At 38.1% G+C, this 20,629-nt stretch overlaps 1 protein-coding gene across 1 annotated transcript in view; it reads right to left on the bottom strand.

The window, feature by feature from the left end:
- Window positions 1-2,055: 2,055 nt before the first annotated feature.
- The window catches only part of LOC139139344 (protein Hook homolog 3-like), a 35,012-nt gene continuing 16,438 nt past the window's right edge, over window positions 2,056-20,629 (bottom strand). Inside the window, 11 exon segments of the mRNA XM_070708221.1 lie at window positions 2,056-2,199; window positions 3,944-4,015; window positions 4,368-4,573; window positions 5,136-5,159; window positions 5,162-5,217; window positions 6,635-6,669; window positions 7,234-7,321; window positions 15,041-15,181; window positions 15,730-15,878; window positions 17,604-17,768; window positions 19,857-20,069. Coding sequence (XP_070564322.1) covers window positions 2,056-2,199; window positions 3,944-4,015; window positions 4,368-4,573; window positions 5,136-5,159; window positions 5,162-5,217; window positions 6,635-6,669; window positions 7,234-7,321; window positions 15,041-15,181; window positions 15,730-15,878; window positions 17,604-17,768; window positions 19,857-20,069 — 1,293 coding nt within the window.

Here is a 20,629-nt window from a genome sequence, read left to right as displayed (position 1 = left end):
ATATACCGGTACACTATCAACAAGCCGAGTCACTCTTGATAATAATTTGATACAAATGGGTATGTTATGAAGACTGTTTTACGACTCAGTTCAAACATTTTATTCGACATATTGATCAAGCCACAAGCACACTATTCTGGAAGCTAACTGGTTGCTTGACTAGATATAACAAAACTCTGAACAGACTTTTGAAATCCTCCTTGGCATTAGAGTATTCAATTCATGAGATTAGAGTATTCAATTGAACTTGATGAGGTAATCTCCATTAAAGAACTGCATACATTACACACGTCTCCTGCATAATATCATTTTTTTCATTTCATCTGACACTATCTTCTTATTAAAATATCTTGGTATATGAGGATACTATCTAACATGCATTACATCAGTTCCATTAAGACATGGTTAATTCATTTTCTTAGAAAAATAGAGCAACTTTTGAAAAGTTTTTTTCAAACATTACAAATCTTAAAGGTGTATTCAAACAAATTGGGCAAGTCAAAAAATGTGATAAGGTTGCATTGCCACGTCTTGAATCCTCAAAAAGAGACAAAATGTTTTCTGTGCATTATCCTAAAAGTGCACTTAACCAGGTAACCCTCTATTGTTATATGTGATGATGAATTTGACAAGAATCTACAATAGAGTGCAGTATAGCATTACACCCATATAAGGTGTTGTATCAGTCTGTAGGTTGTAACTGCCATCATGACATGTATTGCGTCTAGGTTAATACTGAAGACATACTATTTGAGCTGATATCAATCAACTGACACAATAAGCTAATTTGAAAACCATCAGCAATAAATCGAGATTCACATCATGTTTTGACAAAAGAATCATTTTCAAGATGAGAACTGACTTGTCAATATTGGTATCATTATTTTCACTGGTGATTATCAACAGATATATTGCCAGTGATATATTAATTGGTACAGCATCCCTAGATATAATAGATGTCATGATAAGTCCTTCCCATCCAATGGCACATACACACAGTTGTACAGCATCACGCACATCATGTCAACAAACAGCAATGCAACAAATAAAAACAAAAGAGGCCAAAGCAACAGAGCTAACATGTGGCTGAAATTAAAATCTTAACAAAAAGAAAGCAACAAAAGATACAGTTTGACTAGGCAGTAAAACAAAGTGTGTGCCCGGGGGAAAACAGTTTTAAATAAAATGTTTCAAAACTACCAAGACAACTAAAAAATGGGGCTAGGGCTAGTCTTTGCAGAATGGCAGAAGAAACCAAGACACATCATTTTCTGTATGGAAACCTGGACATAAGAAATGAAACACAGAAAGACAGTAAACGGAACTGCAGGTGCCACAGTCAATGTCAAGATGAAAAAAAAACAAGCCGGTGTAATTATGCAAAACAAGATAAACATGCTGCTATGATTGACAATGATGAAGCATGATAACATTCACCTTTACAGAAAGTTGCATTACATTACTACATATCTAGTTCATTTCCCAGTTTGTTGTTGACCATCACCAAGTTTGAAATCATCAAGAACAACACCAAAACTTAATAATAATATTCATTTGATGAATGGTCTAACTGCATGGTAAGGATTTCAGTATTGAAAATTTATGTGATCAAAGTACATCATGCAAGTTTGCTTCATCTAACTCAAATGCAAATGAGAAGTTGACAAATTTAAATTTAATGATGTCAGTGTATCTGTGTTCTTGAAATTTAAATCTTGGTCACAGAATGGTCAATCATTCACTATATGTAACTACTAATTACTGAGACCAGTGTCAGTTGAGAATTAGTTTGAGAATAACAACTAACTTAGGAGGTCCAATATTAGTTGAGAAGGCCCTATTATACACATGTAGCATTCTTCACATCTACATAATGTCAGCAGCAAGTGGAGGTTAATCACATTTCATGTGTACATTAGTATTGTTACAAGTCTTGCATGCTGAAAGCAGACAGGGTTTGCAGGCAAGTTGAGTCTAGTCCATCACCATAATATCCTAGACCATGCAGCTGTAATTTTGCCAAGTTCTCTATTACAGAAGAATGGCTGTACATATTCACCTTGCTGTGCTGTTTGTATTGCCTGTTGTTATAGTCTGTGATCGCCTTGTACTGGCTTGTCTTTGTCTGGCAAGGAAGGACTGACCCGATGCACTGTTAGCTAACCTCTCTTCAGCTGCCTTTCTGTGTAGTTGCATTCCCTGATAATCAAAACAATATTGTCACACTCATATCTTACGGCATACATATGTCTGATAAACAACATTGTCATACTCATATCTTATAGCATACATATGTCTGATAAAACAACATTGTCATACTCATATCTCATGGCATACAGATGTCTGAAAAAACAACATTGTCACACTCATATCTTACGGCATACAGATATTTGTATAGTCTTTGAGACATAAATACCCTACATTTATCTGAAGATGAAAATGTATAATCTCTGAGTTTACTTCTCTTAGTATCAATAAGACTAATCAAAACTTTTGTCAACAAAATGGTAGATGTGCAACATTGCCTGAGAGCTGAAAGATTTTCATGGAAAGCTTTTTCACTCCTGACAAAGATGGACACATGAAAGCTGGTGTACTTGAATACTCATTGTACAGTGTTGCTGATAGTCAGTAATTTCTAATTTAAAAACTTGTGACATAGTAGTGTCAAATTTTGATTATAAAGCCTCTGTTGAAAGTGAATAACTGCTCAGTAGAATAATCACAAAATAATGGGATAATATCATAACACTATCATGCATTCACAGGGCTTGACAATTTTTTTTCCAGTTCACTTGTCCATCGGACAAGTGGATTTTCAATTTCACTTGTCCTCACAAAAATTTTACTTGTCCTCCATTTGTAATAATCAGGACCAAAATACTTGCGACGAATTCCGTAGCGGCTTTAAGGGCTTTCTTATTTTGGTAATTTTCGCCGATGTTGACGCCGATTTTTCTCAAAAGTTCACATTGAAGTAGCCCTGCGTACGGTCTGTGTGTTCCGGCGTTATACGGCCTCCACCACAAGAGGCCGTATAACGCCGGGAACACACAGACCTGTATGCAGGGCTAACATTGAAGGTACATATCATACATCGACTTCCCGTGTTTGGCAAGCATAAATGCCGTCGTAAAAAGATTGGTCAGTTTCTGTCGCTGGTCGTCGTCATTCGGTTTACGCATTGCGAGTGCATGCGATCCGGGTGTTGGCAAGTGAAACCGTATCGGGCTCAGCGGGACCCACAAAATTTCCACAATCATTGTCCCCGTCACGATCTCATCTGTGATGCGCCAAACTGTCCAAATGCAGTTGACTATTAAAACATGTGAGACCTTATCGATTCAACGCGAAACATGTCGCATCCGTCAAGAAAAGCATTTCGCTTGGTTTGGCAATGGTGGGGTATTTGAGACACGACGTACAGAACATTTCGGAACCGTCATATTTCAACCATGGCCACTGTGCTTTCCATTTCAGGAGATAACATCTACGGCGTTTTTCCTCATCATAACGCTTATGTTTAGATCTTTTGTCAGAAACATCGTTCTAATCATCACATCGAGTCGTCAATTCTCAGACGATCCCACTCACGCTGGCCCTCGTGGTGCCGTCGTAAATCATCACAACGTCGTTTCTCAGAGTTACACAATGCCCATCGTCGTAAACCACATGCCTTTTTACGGCAACAGCTTTGCTTGATTTTTGCGTAGGTCTGCGGAGCGGAAATTACGCTCTGGCTTGCAAAAATGCACAATGCCTTGTTTGCGTTAGTGGAAATATTACCGTAAAATACTCATATTTTCAGCGATCACTCCACAAACTATCTGCCAACAATGTTCGTCTACCTCGCGAGGCCGCATAAATGATTTTGAAGTACTGCACGATCGATCGCCATTACTTGCCAAGTTATACCAAGCACTGACAGTAAACCATTACTTACCAAGTTATACCAAGCACTGACAATAAGCTTTTCTTCAGTTTCTCTGACGGATTTTGTTTTCTCACGGTCATTCTGGAAGTGGAAATTGAATAATTCCATTATGATGGCCTGATAACCATTCAGCAGATCAAAGAATGATTGTGAAATCACTACAGATGAAGATACGTTCCTGACACAAATTGGGTGATACCATGATTTATCAGAAATGAGAACTTCACAATGACATTGACATATTTATGATATTGAACTTTGACGATGAAAAGTGTCATTCTGATGTGAGATCAATAAAGCCAGAAACAAACATTAATGCTACTTTTAAATAGCATGAAGTATATACCGGTATAGTAATTCCAATGAAATTCTGTATTGGAGAATTCTCAATAATGCTGACTATTAAAAAGGAAGATTACAATTAAAAGCTTACCTCTAAATGTTCAATTAATTTATGTTTTTCTGAAAGTTGATTTCGTAAAGCTTGAACTTCTGGTGCTGCACCTGGGTTTTGTTTTGGATCTAATGTACGAATCACACTCTTCGCTTTGTCTAAATATTTCTTGTATCTTTCTTCCATTGCTCTCATGTCTTCTTCTTTTTTACTCAGCATTTCTTGGAGCGCTGTGACCTGATCACCTGATGGGGGATGATGGAACAAGTAATACTTGTCAAGAATGAGATATACAAAGACCAGAGATTAAATTCTCTGTCACAGATTTTTGTAAACTTACTCCTGTTATGATCTAATTAACTGAAACATGAACATTGTTACATAAATCATAAATTCTGATCTAAATATGAAATCTAGTAAGAATTATTTCAAGCTTTGATCAGAGGTATCTGTATATGTACACTGACCAAAACAAAATGATCACAAGCAATAAGTTCCTCAAAACATGTTTTGGATTACCCTGTGATTTCTTATTGGACAACAATAGTTTTGATAATATCTGATCAAACAGAAGAATGTCATAAATGGAATACAATCTCTTTATTGGCATCAAAGAGTGAACTACAATTGTAACATTGCGTTATAGAAGATGGTAAAAAAGTCTTTGAAACTAACAACCATAAGTAGATAAATGTCAATATTAGTACGTATGCATCAAGCTTTCAATAAAAGTACAATGTTAAAGTTGGAACAAAAAAGGGAGAGAGTAACTGACTCATAGGTCTATGGGTTTAAAAGTCAACTTACTACTTTTCACAACTCTAGATTCCAATCATCGATGTAAGACATCTTTTTCTGTATTTCAACATCAGCTTCTTGAAGTCTTTGTCTGTTAAGTAATTAAAAGGAAAAACATTATGTCCCATCCTAATGTAAAACGGATATCAGTCTATAGGACTGTGCAACTTCTTGTTTCATGATGAAGAATGCAACAAATATGAAGATCAACAAATTTACAACTTCTGCACAGAGTATGGAAAGTTATAGATTGATGTAAACAGCACAACATGGGTGATATATACAACACCATATAAGTGACTTTACATATCACCACATGGGTGATGTATATAACACCACACAGCTGACTTTACCCATCACCACATGGGTGATGTATATAACACCACACAGCTGACTTTACCCATCACCACAGGGTGATGTATATAACACCACAAAGCTGACTTTACCCATCACCACATGGGTGATGTATACAACACTACACAGGTGACTATACCCATCACCACATGGGTGATGTATATAACACCACACAGGTGACTTTACACATCACCACATGGGTGATGTATACAACACTACACAGGTGACTTTACCCATCACCACATGGGTGATGTATACAACACTACACAGGTGACTTTACACATCACCACATGGGTGATGTATACAACACTACACAGGTGACTTACAATAACATAGCATCACATGGGTGATGTACTGTACACAACATCAAGCATGCGACTTACAAAATACATACTGAGTATTGTTGCTTCATGATTATGGTAAATTTCAGCAACATTCTACATTTGATGTTTGAAAAAAATTAAGAATGCATTAACGTACACTGCATTTGTCAGATTCAAATGTGGTATTGTCTATATCACAGCCTCAGTGTTTTCTCCAGGATGAGGGATTGCCTAATCCCCCTATCTTATCAAAATCCCCCCTTAAATAATCACAAACATGTGACATGTCAGTGTGACAATGGTTGGAGATGATGATTACACAGAGTATTTACAGTGGCATTCCACTTCATGATTACTGCCTATGATGTAACATCATACAGTTGATGTACTCCACTATCTGTAACCATAGTAAAGTCATATAAGCTTCCTATTTGCAGCAGGATGTGATAAAGCTGAAAGACTATCAATAAGACTTTGCTTCCAGATTACAAAATTATGTTTGAACTGAAATGAAGTGTGGATGATTTGTGCAGGCTTCAATTTATTCAACATTTACTGGATGAAAAAAGGAAAGAAACAGGAGTGTCTTTTATTTGATATTTGATCAGTACTGTAAACTTAATTTGCTAATACCCTGAAAATATTAATTTGCATGACTTAAATTTGCATTATTTATAACCGTCCCCATCAATCAAAACCAAATCCTGTTAACTTTTCAAGCAAGGGGCGACATTCCCCCCTTGTGAGAGAAACCTGGAAACAACACTGCCTGAGCCTTACATGTATTTTCAGAAAACTTTAACAACAACATCAAAATATTGAATCACTTACAGACTTTCTTGTTGCTTCCTCTTCAGTTCAGTCGACTGAAACAAAAATATTTTACAAGAAAAATTTATTGTCTGGACCATATACTGGGTATAAGTGCTATAAGATATCAACATTATATTTCGTGTGATGGATGTTACCATAAACTCCATCCATCAAATATCAGTTTCATCTGCATTCACGTTTATCAACATTTTATTCCATGATTAGAAAATGAAATGGAAATCACAACTAGAAAATTTCTGAGTATTTAGAAAGTAGGTGTAGTTGCATAGTTGACAATATTTCCTTGAAAACCTTGCTTGCTATATTTAAATCAAATTTCTACATTTAAATCACATTGTCTTTTCCATCAGATATAATCATGTTAAGTACAGCCTGTTTTCTTCATATGTCAAAACATACAGACAGAAATAGATATTGAAGCAAAATGTGCTTTGCGATACACCAGTTTTGAGTTGACATGAAAAATCTTACAAATAGGTTTATCAAAATTTGATGAATATCAAGGCGCAAAACAGAAAATAATATCTGACGTCTTTGTTTACTGAATGAGTAACAAAGTTTGGTAGATTATTTTCAGTTTCTGTAATAGTACTCACAACATTATCGCCAACAACTCCAGTCAACTGTTTTTGTCTTGTTTCTTCTAGCCCTGCCTCAAGCTGCATAATTCTCTGATTTAAAGACCTTATAAAACACACATGGGAGAAATTTAATGACACCAATTGTATTTCACTATCTATACATCAAACATAGAAGTGTTCAAAGTTCTGATAGTCAACTATTTATAAACACACACATGTTTTGAAGGAAACACCTGTATTGTAAATGACAGAGAATATATTATTGTAATATAATGGGAGTATATCTCTGTGAAATTGATTTGATACGTCCCATATGATATCTGTAGCAATGATTATATCTACACTGTGTGACTATGCATGTGATATCTGTAGCAATGATTATATCTACACTGTGTGACTATGCATGTGATATCTGTAGCAATGACTCTACACTGTGTGACTATGCATGTGATATCTGTAGCAATGACTCTACACTGTGTGACTATGCATGTGATATTTGTAGCAATGACTCTACACTGTGTGACTATGCATGTGATATCTGTAGCAATGACTCTACACTGTGTGACTATGCATGTGATATTTGTAGCAATGACTCTACACTGTGTGACTATGCATGTGATATCTGTAGCAATGACTCTACACTGTGTGACTATGCATGTGATATCTGTAGCAATGATTATACCTACACTGTGTGACTATGCATGTGATATCTGTAGCAATGACTCTACACTGTGTGACTATGCATGTGATATCTGTAGCAATGACTCTACACTGTGTGACTATGCATGTGATATCTGTAGCAATGACTCTACACTGTGTGACTATGCATGTGATATTTGTAGCAATGACTCTACACTGTGTGACTATGCATGTGATATTTGTAGCAATGACTCTACACTGTGTGACTATGCATGTGATATCTGTAGCAATGATTATATCTACACTGTGTGACTATGCATGTGATATCTGTAGCAATGACTCTACACTGTGTGACTATGCATGTGATATCTGTAGCAATGACTCTACACTGTGTCTTTGCATGTGATATTTGTAGCAATGACTCTACACTGTGTGACTTTGCATGTGATATCTGTAGCAAGGACTCTACACTGTGTGACTTTGCATGTGATATCTGTAGCAATGACTCTACACTGTGTGACTATGCATGTGATATCTGTAGCAAAGACTCTACACTGTGTGACTATGCATGTGATATCTGTAGCAAAGACTCCACACTGTGTGACTATGCATGTGATATCTGTAGCAAAGACTCTACACTGTGTGACTATGCATGTGATATCTGTAGCAAAGACTCTACACTGTGTGACTATGCATGTGATATCTCACAGTCCCTCTATCCACCGGTCTGGAAATGTGGCTGGTGTCTTTGTGACACTCCGTGATATGAACAAACACACGATTCACACCTTAAACAAAGGACACTGACAATGTTCAACTGGCCGTTATATCGATGTCGCTACCCCACGATCCTATGACAGCAGCAATGTGATCGTTCAAAAACATGACGTTTGTGGGTTGTTGTTTTCAGAATATCAACAAAACATTACAACTTGTTCCCTTTAGAAACACTAAACAATTATTTTTTTCATTAAATGGGTAACGTTGCCCCTCTAGATAAAGCTTGAAAGGGACCACACATTATGGTTGCATTATGATCACGATCGAAAAACAAAATGGCCACGCACTGTTCGCAAGTGTCATGGACTATTGCCCGAAATCAAGAAGACAGGCACAATCAGCTGAATATTAACATCGACAGCTGAGTAGTTCATTACCAAACTTGTTATTGTGTTGACATGATAGCATTTTGTAAAAGGTATTTACTGTGCCTGAGCACGAGCGTACGTATCGAGAGTTCGCCATATTGACGCTACACGGGAAATATGCGAATAAAATCTAAGTGCATTTCTCAGCAGTTGTCGTTCCTATTCTGCTCAGTTAACAGACATAATTTCACAGAATATTACACAGAAAACATATTTAGATCATATTTGGAGGCACTGACTATAGCATTGCAAGAGAAAGGGACGACAAATTTTCCGGTGTGTTTCCAGCCGTGCCTGAGCGAGCGTACGTATCGAGAGTTCGCCATATTGACACTGCATGGGAAAATGTGCGACCACACAACTAAAATCTGCATGCATTTCTGCAGTTGTCTTACCTACCGTATTCTGTTCAGTTAACAGACATGATTTCACAGAATATTACACAGAAAACATATTTAGATCATATTTGGAGACACTGACTACTAGCATTGCAAGAGAAGGGGCCACAAATTTTCCGGTGTGATTCCAGCCGGGTTGCTTGTGCTACGTACGTCAACACACTCGCAGCGGTCAACCCCAGAAATTATTGCACACTATCATCATTTACGATGGGATAAGGATCACGAAAAACACACACCGGTTTCAGGATATGATAATTTCTGTCTTCGTGTTGTAGATAGACGCAGAGAACACTTAATAGAACCAAAAACAGCGAAAATTCGAGAAAAGCGAACACACGATCGGGGACTGTGGCATGCAGGACAAACCCAAGCTACGCATTATCATGTGAATGGCCCTCGTATCGCGGTTCGGCTGTGCGGTCTAGGTGATTGACACCTTTTACATAGGCGTTTCAAGACCGGTGGATAGAGGGACTGTGGATATCTGTAGCAATGACTCTACATTGTGTGACTATGCATGTGATATCTGTAGCAATGACTCTACACTGTGTGACTATGCATGTTATATCTGTAGCGATGACTCTACACTGTGTGACTTTGCATGTGATATCTGTAGCAAAGACTCTACACTGTGTGACTATGCATGTGATATCTGTAGCAATGACTTTACAACTGTGTGACTATGCATGTGATATCTGTAGCAATGACTCTACACTTTGTGACTATGCATGTGATATCTGTAGCAATGACTCTACACTGTGTGACTATGCATGTGATATTTGTAGCAATGACTCTACACTGTGTGACTATGCATGTGATATCTGTAGCAATGACTCTACACTGTGTGACTATACAGGTGATATCTGTAGCAATGACTCGACACTGTGTGACTATGCATGTGATATCTGTAGCAATGACTCTACACTGTGTGACTTTGCATGTGATATCTGTAGCAAAGACTCTACACTGTGTGACTATGCATGTGATATTTGTAGCAATGACTCTACACTGTGTGACTATGCATGTGATATTTGTAGCAATGACTCTACACTGTGTGACTATGCATGTGATATCTGTAGCAATGATTATATCTACACTGTGTGACTATGCATGTGATATCTGTAGCAATGACTCTACACTGTGTGACTATGCATGTGATATCTGTAGCAATGACTCTACACTGTGTCTTTGCATGTGATATTTGTAGCAATGACTCTACACTGTGTGACTTTGCATGTGATATCTGTAGCAAGGACTCTACACTGTGTGACTTTGCATGTGATATCTGTAGCAATGACTCTACACTGTGTGACTATGCATGTGATATCTGTAGCAAAGACTCTACACTGTGTGACTATGCATGTGATATCTGTAGCAAAGACTCCACACTGTGTGACTATGCATGTGATATCTGTAGCAAAGACTCTACACTGTGTGACTATGCATGTGATATCTGTAGCAAAGACTCTACACTGTGTGACTATGCATGTGATATCTCACAGTCCCTCTATCCACCGGTCTGGAAATGTGGCTGGTGTCTTTGTGACACTCCGTGATATGAACAAACACACGATTCACACCTTAAACAAAGGACACTGACAATGTTCAACTGGCCGTTATATCGATGTCGCTACCCCACGATCCTATGACAGCCGCAATGTGATCGTTCAAAAACATGACGTTTGTGGGTTGTTGTTTTCAGAATATCACAAAACATTACAACTTGTTCCCTTTAGAAACACTAAACAATTTATTTTTTCATTAAATGGGTAACGTTGCCCCTCTAGATAAAGCTTGAAAGGGACCACACATTATGGTTGCATTATGATCACGATCGAAAAACAAAATGGCCACGCACTGTTCGCAAGTGTCATGGACTATTGCCGAAATCAAGAAGACAGGCACAATCAGCTGAATATTAACATCGACAGCTGAGTAGTTCATTACCAAACTTGTTATTGTGTTGACATGATAGCATTTTGTAAAAGGTATTTACTGTGCCTGAGCGCGAGCGTACGTATCGAGAGTTCGCCATATTGACGCTACACGGGAAAATATGCGAATAAAATCTACGTGCATTTCTCAGCAGTTGTCGTTCCTATTCTGCTCAATTAACAGACATAATTTCACAGAATATTACACAGAAAACATATTTAGATCATATTTGGAGAAAGGGACGACAAATTTTCCAGTGTGTTTCCAGCCGTGCCTGAGCGAGCGTACGTATCGAGAGTTCGCCATATTGACACTGCATGGGAAAATGTGCGACCACACAACTAAAATCTGCATGCATTTCTGCAGTTGTCTTACCTACCGTATTCTGTTCAGTTAACAGACATGATTTCACAGAATATTACACAGAAACATATTTAGATCATATTTGGAGACACTGACTACTAGCATTGCAAGAGAAAGGGGCCACAAATTTTCCGGTGTGATTCCAGCCGGGTTGCTTGTGCTACGTACGTCAACACACTCGCAGCGGTCAACCCCAGAAATTATTGCACACTATCATCATTTACGATGGGATAAGGATCACGAAAAACACACACCGGTTTCAGGATATGATAATTTCTGTCTTCGTGTTGTAGATAGACGCAGAGAACACTTAATAGAACCAAAAACAGCGAAAATTCGAGAAAAGCGAACACACGATCGGGGACTGTGGCATGCAGGACAAACCCAAGCTACGCATTATCATGTGAATGGCCCTCGTATCGCGGTTCGGCTGTGCGGTCTAGGTGATTGACACCTTTTACAATAGGCGTTTCAAGACCGTGGATAGAGGGACTGTGGATATCTGTAGCAATGACTCTACACTGTGTGACTATGCATGTGATATCTGTAGCAATGACTCTACACTGTGTGACTATGCATGTTATATCTGTAGCAATGACTCTACACTGTGTGACTTTGCATGTGATATCTGTAGCAAAGACTCTACACTGTGTGACTATGCATGTGATATCTGTAGCAATGACTTTACACTGTGTGACTATGCATGTGATATCTGTAGCAATGACTCTACACTTTGTGACTATGCATGTGATATCTGTAGCAATGACTCTACACTGTGTGACTATGCATGTGATATTTGTAGCAATGACTCTACACTGTGTGACTATGCATGTGATATCTGTAGCAATGACTCTACACTGTGTGACTATGCATGTGATATCTGTAGCAATGACTCTACACTGTGTGACTATGCATGTGATATTTGTAGCAATGACTCTACACTGTGTGACTATGCATGTGATATCTGTAGCAATGACTCTACACTGTGTGACTATGCATGTGATATTTGTAGCAATGACTCTACACTGTGTGACTATGCATGTGATAACTGTAGCAATGACTCTATACTGTGTGACTATGCATGTGATATCTGTAGCAATGACTCTACACTGTGTGACTATACATGTGATATTTGTAGCAATGACTCTACACTGTGTGACTATGCATGTGATATCTGTAGCAATGACTCTACACTGTGTGACTATGCATGTGATATTTGTAGCAATGACTCTACACTGTGTGACTATGCATGTGATATTTGTAGCAATGACTCTACACTGTGTGACTATGCATGTGATATCTGTAGCAATGACTCTACACTGTGTGACTATGCATGTGATATCTGTAGCAATGACTCTACACTGTGTGACTATGCATGTGATATCTGTAGCAATGACTCTACACTGTGTGACTATGCATGTGATATCTGTAGCAATGACTCTACGCTGTGTGACTATGCGTGTGATATCTGTAGCAATGACTCTACACTGTGTGACTATGCATGTGATATCTGTAGCAATGACTCTACGCTGTGTGACTATGCGTGTGATATCTGTAGCAATGATTCTATACTGTGTGACTATGCATGTGATATCTGTAGCAATGACTCTACACTGTGTGACTATGCATGTGATATCTGTAGCAAAGACTCTACACTGTGTGACTATGCATGTGATATCTGTAGCAATGACTCTACACTGTGTGACTATGCATGTGATATCTGTAGCAATGACTCTACACTGTGTGACTATGCATGAAATATCTGTAGCAAAGACTCTACACTGTGTGACTATGCATGTGATATCTGTAGCAATGACTCTACACTGTGTGACTATGCATGTGATATCTGTAGCAATGACTCTACACTGTGTGACTATGCATGTGATATCTGTAGCAATGACTCTACACTGTGTGACTATGCATGTGATATTTGTAGCAATGACTCTACACTGTGTGACTATGCATGTGATATTTGTAGCAATGACTCTACACTGTGTGACTATGCATGTGATATCTGTAGCAATGATTATACCTACACTGTGTGACTATGCATGTGATATCTGTAGCAATGACTCTACACTGTGTGACTATGCATGTGATATCTGTAGCAATGACTCTACACTGTGTGACTATGCATGTGATATCTGTAGCAAGGACTCTACACTGTGTGACTACGTATGTGATAGCTGTAGCAATGACTCTACACTGTGACTATGCATGTGATATCTGTAGCAATGACTCTACACTGTGTGACTATGCATGTGATATTTGTAGCAATGACTCTACACTGTGTGACTATGCATGTGATATTTGTAGCAATGACTCTACACTGTGTGACTATGCATGTGATATTTGTAGCAATGACTCTACACTGTGTGACTATGCATGTGATATCTGTAGCAATGATTATATCTACACTGTGTGACTATGCATGTGATATCTGTAGCAATGACTCTACACTGTGTGACTATGCATGTGATATCTGTAGCAATGACTCTACACTGTGTGACTTTGCATGTGATATCTGTAGCAAAGACTACACTGTGTGACTATGCATGTGATATCTGTAGCAATGACTCTACACTGTGTGACTATGCATGTGATATCTGTAGCAATGACTACACTGTGTGACTATGCATGTCATATTTGTAGCAATGACTCTATACTGTGTGACTATACATGTGATATCTGTAGCAATGACTCTTCACTGTGTGACTATGCATGTGATATCTGTAGCAATGACTCTTCACTGTGTGACTATACATGTGATATCTGTAGCAATGACTCTTCACTGTGTGACTATGCATGTGATATCTGTAGTAATGACTCTTCATTGTGTGACTATACATGTCATATTTGTAGCAATGACTCTTCACTGTGTGACTATACATGTGATATCTGTAGCAATGACTCTTCACTGTGTGACTATGCATGTGATATCTGTAGCAATGACTCTTCACTGTGTGACTATGCATGTGATATCTGTAGCAATGACTCTACACTGTGTGACTATGCATGTGATATTTGTAGCAATGACTCTACACTGTGTGACTATGCATGTGATATTTGTAGCAATGACTCTACACTGTGTGACTATGCATGTGATATCTGTAGCAATGACTCTACACTGTGTGACTATACATGTGATATCTGTAGCAATGACTCTACACTGTGTGACTATGCATGTGATATCTGTAGCAATGACTCTACACTGTGTGACTATGCATGTGATATCTGTAGCAATGACTCTACACTGTGTGACTATGCATGTGATATTTGTAGCAATGACTCTACACTGTGTGACTATACATGTGATATCTGTAGTAATGACGATACCTGTTTGTTGTTTCCAGCTCTGTCTTGCGTGTATTGGCATCTTCTAGAAGACTACGCAGCAGCTGCATCTCGCCATCTGCATGTTCACTATTTTGTGATTTTAACATTTTATTTTCATGTTGTAATCTGAGAAGTCTTTCCCTACAATTCAAAACAATAACATCAATGTAAAGCATCAGTTACTCTGGCACTTCTTATTTTAAGATTTTCCTGCCAAGGTTTGGCATAACTTGTCAACTGACATGGATAAAATTATGACCTGTCACAAATTTTGAGTTAATGATGCTACAGATGATATATGTAGGCTGGGGATGGGGATTGGGGTGTTAAAACTGTGCTGCTGTGTAATAGATATTGGCCGTATCACTTGTGATATTTCAAATCTCTACCTAAACTTGTAGCAAATGTAAATAACACAATACAATTGTTTTGGTTTAGATATTCATATTTGTCACTGACTTGATTTAACAAAATCTGTCATGTTCTCATGGTAAGACAAACTCTCTGATTGAAATTAGGTAATAATCAAAGGACAGCACACCGCTCAGTAAAATCAAACTACATCACTATAAACCATCTATTCTGCTCTTCCGTACTCACTATTCCTGTGTGATCTTGCTGTATTCTGGAGGTTAATTTGTTACATTGCTATTAACTGAGCAGATCTGAGCACACATCCCAGTACTTACTTGATTTCTGGAGGAACCATATCACCCAGAATTGGTACTGTGTCAGGACTCCCAGGTGACCTAGGAGGTCCTCCTATTTGAGTCCCTAACTTTGCCATTGTTAACTCTTCATTACTTTCTTTCAGTGAATCTCTTTCCTCTGTAAGTCTCTGTGGAGAGAGTGGAAAAGATGTCCATGTTCATGGTCGCTACTGTTACTCTAACATAGGTTTCAAAGAAAGATACTCAATAAATTATGCAACCCTTTCAAACATCAAATGACTCTTGCTGTGCTGATCAAATAACGATACTTATTCACTTCATATAATATTCATCCGAGTATAAACTGTTGTTTGTGTATAAAACCTTCCCTAAAGAAAGGTTGGTTGCTTAGAAGTGCGGTTAATGCATGTTCACATCACATAAATCAATGCCAATCAGCTGACCATATGGTGTCTTTGTTTTAAAGTTTCTTCTTCATTTAGGAATTTCTGCAAGCTATTATCTCACCAATCACTCCTTCACCAAGGAATAGTTTATACAGTTTGATTTTCAAAAGTCATACAGAATATTATACCAGTTAGGCTGGGAAATATAGCTGCATTGTACTATCTTTTTAGCAATGGGTGCCATCACTGTACTAGTGCCATCGCTGTTCATGATATCACAAGAACAGTTACAGTGAAAGCCAGCTGGATTGAGTGATGAAATTGATGTAAATGTTTTCTCACTTGTGTATCTGGTTTATAAAGGTGATTCAAATTTTACTACAGGACCAGTGCCTGAGGTTAAGTTGCATCAAACAATAGGCGGATGATAGTTTTGGTTTGACAGTACACTTCTAATGTAATTATTTAGATATAAATGTAGCAATAAAACAAGTCAGCCAGTAGGAACTGATTAGTTTGTGTGGTTTTCTGGAGGAAAAAGAAACTAAATAATTGGAGATATTCAACCATTGGTAAAATAATTAGGTGTCTTTTCAACTTTAACATTTTTGAGCGAACAACTTTCATTAAATGTCAAGGCAAAGACAAGAGTACAGCTTGACTCTGACTCAGCTGCTACATAATGTGACATGGGGTGGTATTGTAATGTTATACAATTGCCGTTATAAAGTGAACCAGAGTGTATACTCTGTAGCATGTGTTTCATTACTGGTCAACATACAGTCCTTTGATCAGTGCCACTACTGTGGTTAATTCAGGAGCAAGTTCTCAAAGCAATTACAATGTGTGACAATATTTAGATCAATTTCATCATTTTTTTATTTCAAGCTGGCTTTTACTGTGATCAAATAATGTTGGCATATTTTTGTTTCTACGATTTATCTTTGACATAAGTCGATTTTTAAGAGTCACTGTATGCAAAAGGTGCGAAATAAAGGTACATAAATTTCAACATAAATTAAGCATGTACAGAAAACTTTTGTGCTTGATTTTAAAGATACCAAAGAATAATCTGAGTTTTGTGTTACCAAACCAGAATGCTATACTTAGACATGGTAGCTGTATGTACCACATGGTATTATTGACCTTTTTTTCCTAGAGTTACAGTCCACAATTACAAAACTGAATTTTAAATTAAGAGTATAAGCAATTTTTGATGATTCTGTGGCTCAAACTATCTTCTACAAGTTCATTTGTCTATTGATTTGATGTCATTTGTTCAATGTCAATTAAGTCTGAACATCGTGGATGTTTTCAGCTGTTTTGAACTTTAATTTCCCATTTTGAATTGTTTATGGGATCTACCAGATTTTTCATTTTGAGTTGTTTATGGGATCTACCAGACTTTTCATAAATTCAACATGGTAAATAAAGAGTAAGTGTATGCTGCATGATTCTTATTCAATGCATTGCAATTTTGTGAGCAATAAAATAACAGGTTCTTACCACTTGTTCTCTGTACAACTGTTCACATTTTTCTTGTAATCTGGTTTGTTCAAATTCAGCTTTGTCAGCTCTTTTTGTTTCTTCTGTCAACTGTGCATGTAACTCATGCACTTGTTTTTTATAGTTTTCAATTTGTGAGCGGAGAGCACCAGACTTCTTTACTTCCTGTAGTCAAGGAAAATCACAAAATGTACTGCCAACGTTGGATGTGGCCACAAAATTGAAATGTAATTTCACGTGAAAAGACTTGATTTTCAACCTTACATATCAAATACAGACATCTTAATCAAGTTTACGAGAAGTGACCAAGGTTTGACATGCTACCTAATGTTACAAACTTTATACTAAACAAATGTTTCTAGACTTCAGCAGTGTAGTTTGCAGCTTTGTAAAGAACCAAGTAACATCTCAGATTAACAGTACTCGCTCCTTCCAATGTACATCCCTTCCACATTGTCGGCCCCAACATGCTACCAAGTGATGGACAATAGCATCATGACCCTGGTCACATCAAACTGATCAACTTACAACTGTTTTGGGGAACTCTTGGTCTCTGTTGCTGATGACTTGGACTTGGTTGCCGTTTTTTTATTGAAATGCATGTGTGTATCACAGAGATCATATGGTGATATTATGGCCTGTATAAGGCTGTACCACCGACATGGAGATTCTATGGCCTGTATAAGGCTGTACCACCGACATGGAGATCATATGGCCTGTATAAGGCTGTACCACCGACAGGGAGATCATATGGCCTGTATAAGGCTGTACCACCAACCTTGAGATCATATGGCCTGTATAAGGCTGTACCACTGACATGGAGATCATATGGCCTGTATAAGGCTGTACAACTGACCCAGAGTTCATATGGCCTGTATAAGGCTGTACCACGGACATGGAGATCATATGGCCTGTATAAGGCTGTACCACCGACATGGAGATCATATGGTCTGTATTAGGCTGTACCACCGACCTGGAGATTCTATGGCCTGTATAAGGCTGTACCACCGACATGCAGATCATATGGCCTGTATAAGGCTGTACAACTGACATGCAGATCATATGGCCTGTATAAGGCTGTACAACTGACCCAGACTTCATATGGCCTGTATAAGGCTGTACCACCGACATGGAGATCATATGGCCTGTATAAGGCTGTACCACCGACATGGAGATCATATGGCCTGTATAAGGCTGTACCACCGACCTGGAGATTGTATGGCCTGTATAAGGCTGTACCACCGACATGGAGATCATATGGCCTGTATAAGGCTGTACCACCGACCTGGAGATCATATGGCCTGTATTAGGCTGTACCACTGACATGGAGATCATATGGCCTGTATAGGCTGTACCACCGACATGGAGATCATATGGCCTGTATAAGGCTGTACCACCGACATGGAGATCATATGGCCTGTATAAGGCTGTACCACCGACATGGAGATCATATGGCCTGTATAAGGCTGTACCACCGACATGGAGATCATATGGCCTGTATAAGGCTGTACCACCGACATGGAGATCATATGGCCTGTATAAGGCTGTACCACCGACATGGAGATCATATGGCCTGTATAAGGCTGTACCACCGACATGGAGATCATATGGCCTGTATAAGGCTGTACCACGACATGGAGATCATATGGCCTGTATAAGGCTGTACCACCGACCTGGAGATCATATGGCCTGTATAAGGCTGTACCACGGACATGGAGATCATATGGCCTGTATAAGGCTGTACCACCGACCTGGAGATCATATGGCCTGTATAAGGCTGTACCACCGACCTGGAGATCATAGCCTGTATAAGGCTGTACCACCGACAGGGAGATCATATGGCCTGTATAAGGCTGTACCACCAACCTTGAGATCATATGGCCTGTATAAGGCTGTACCACCGACATGGAGATCATATGGCCTGTATAAGGCTGTACCACCGACATGAAGATCATATGGCCTGTATAAGGCTGTACTATCACATACATGAATGCTACCACATATATTGACCATATTGAAAGCTAAAATGCTAGCCAGGAATAAATGTTACATTATCACATTTTACAGTTACTTACTTTTCATAACTTGTAAGATGAATTAAACCATTGATGAACTTGAAGTAATTACATTGATACTGTGAGCACACAATAGGAATTACATTGATACTGTGAGCACACAATAGGAATTTCATTGATACTGTGAGCACACAATAGGAATTTCAAACATAATTTCAAGCTGATGAAGTTTACTTACTTCTTCTAGATCCATGTTAGTCTGCATATATGAAGTGTTCTTTTCTTCCAAAATTTTCAGTTGTCTTTTCAAGTCACTCAATTCTTCTAATTTCTTTTTGTACGATTCCAGTGTAGCTTCATACTTAGCCACTTTATCAGAGGTGTGTCTGAGTATATCCAACTCATCATTAAGAGCTCTTGCTTCTTCTGCCAGTGTAGACAGCTCTTCATTCTGCAAACAAAGGAAAGTTATCATTTCAAGTTTATTTACAAATACTGAACTGATGACAAGATATTATTACTGCCCGTATCAACACACACAAACCAAATTCTACAAGCTACGTACTGTACAGATAAAGAGTTTGAAATACATTTCAAAGGAGGCATCTCACGCTAAAATCCTAGAATGTCTGACTTCTCCTCATGACGCAAATTTTTAATGTTAAATGAGACTTCAAAATGAAATAAAAATATAATATTTCTCACTCTTGATATCCATTATTCTGAAACTACAGTTTAATTTCGGGTCAGTCACAATCAGGGTGCGCTAGATGATTTTCATTTGTTATGGACATATATCTGCTACATATATCTGCTATTCAGACTGATATTATATTGCTTATTTGTTTCTAATATAGTAATAGTTGTATCTAACTTGGTCATATAAAGAAATATTGCATATATTGTGCAGGTTTGGTTGTACATCCACAAAAATGCCTTTAAAATCTGTAAAAAGTAGCGTTATGCTGTTTCACTTCAAAATGTACTTAATTTCAAATGTTTTTGGAACAC

The sequence above is a fragment of the Ptychodera flava genome, chromosome 8 (assembly GCF_041260155.1).
Source record: "Ptychodera flava strain L36383 chromosome 8, AS_Pfla_20210202, whole genome shotgun sequence".
NCBI classification, from domain to species: domain Eukaryota; kingdom Metazoa; phylum Hemichordata; class Enteropneusta; family Ptychoderidae; genus Ptychodera; species Ptychodera flava.
This window is presented reverse-complemented; position numbering and strand designations above follow the sequence as displayed.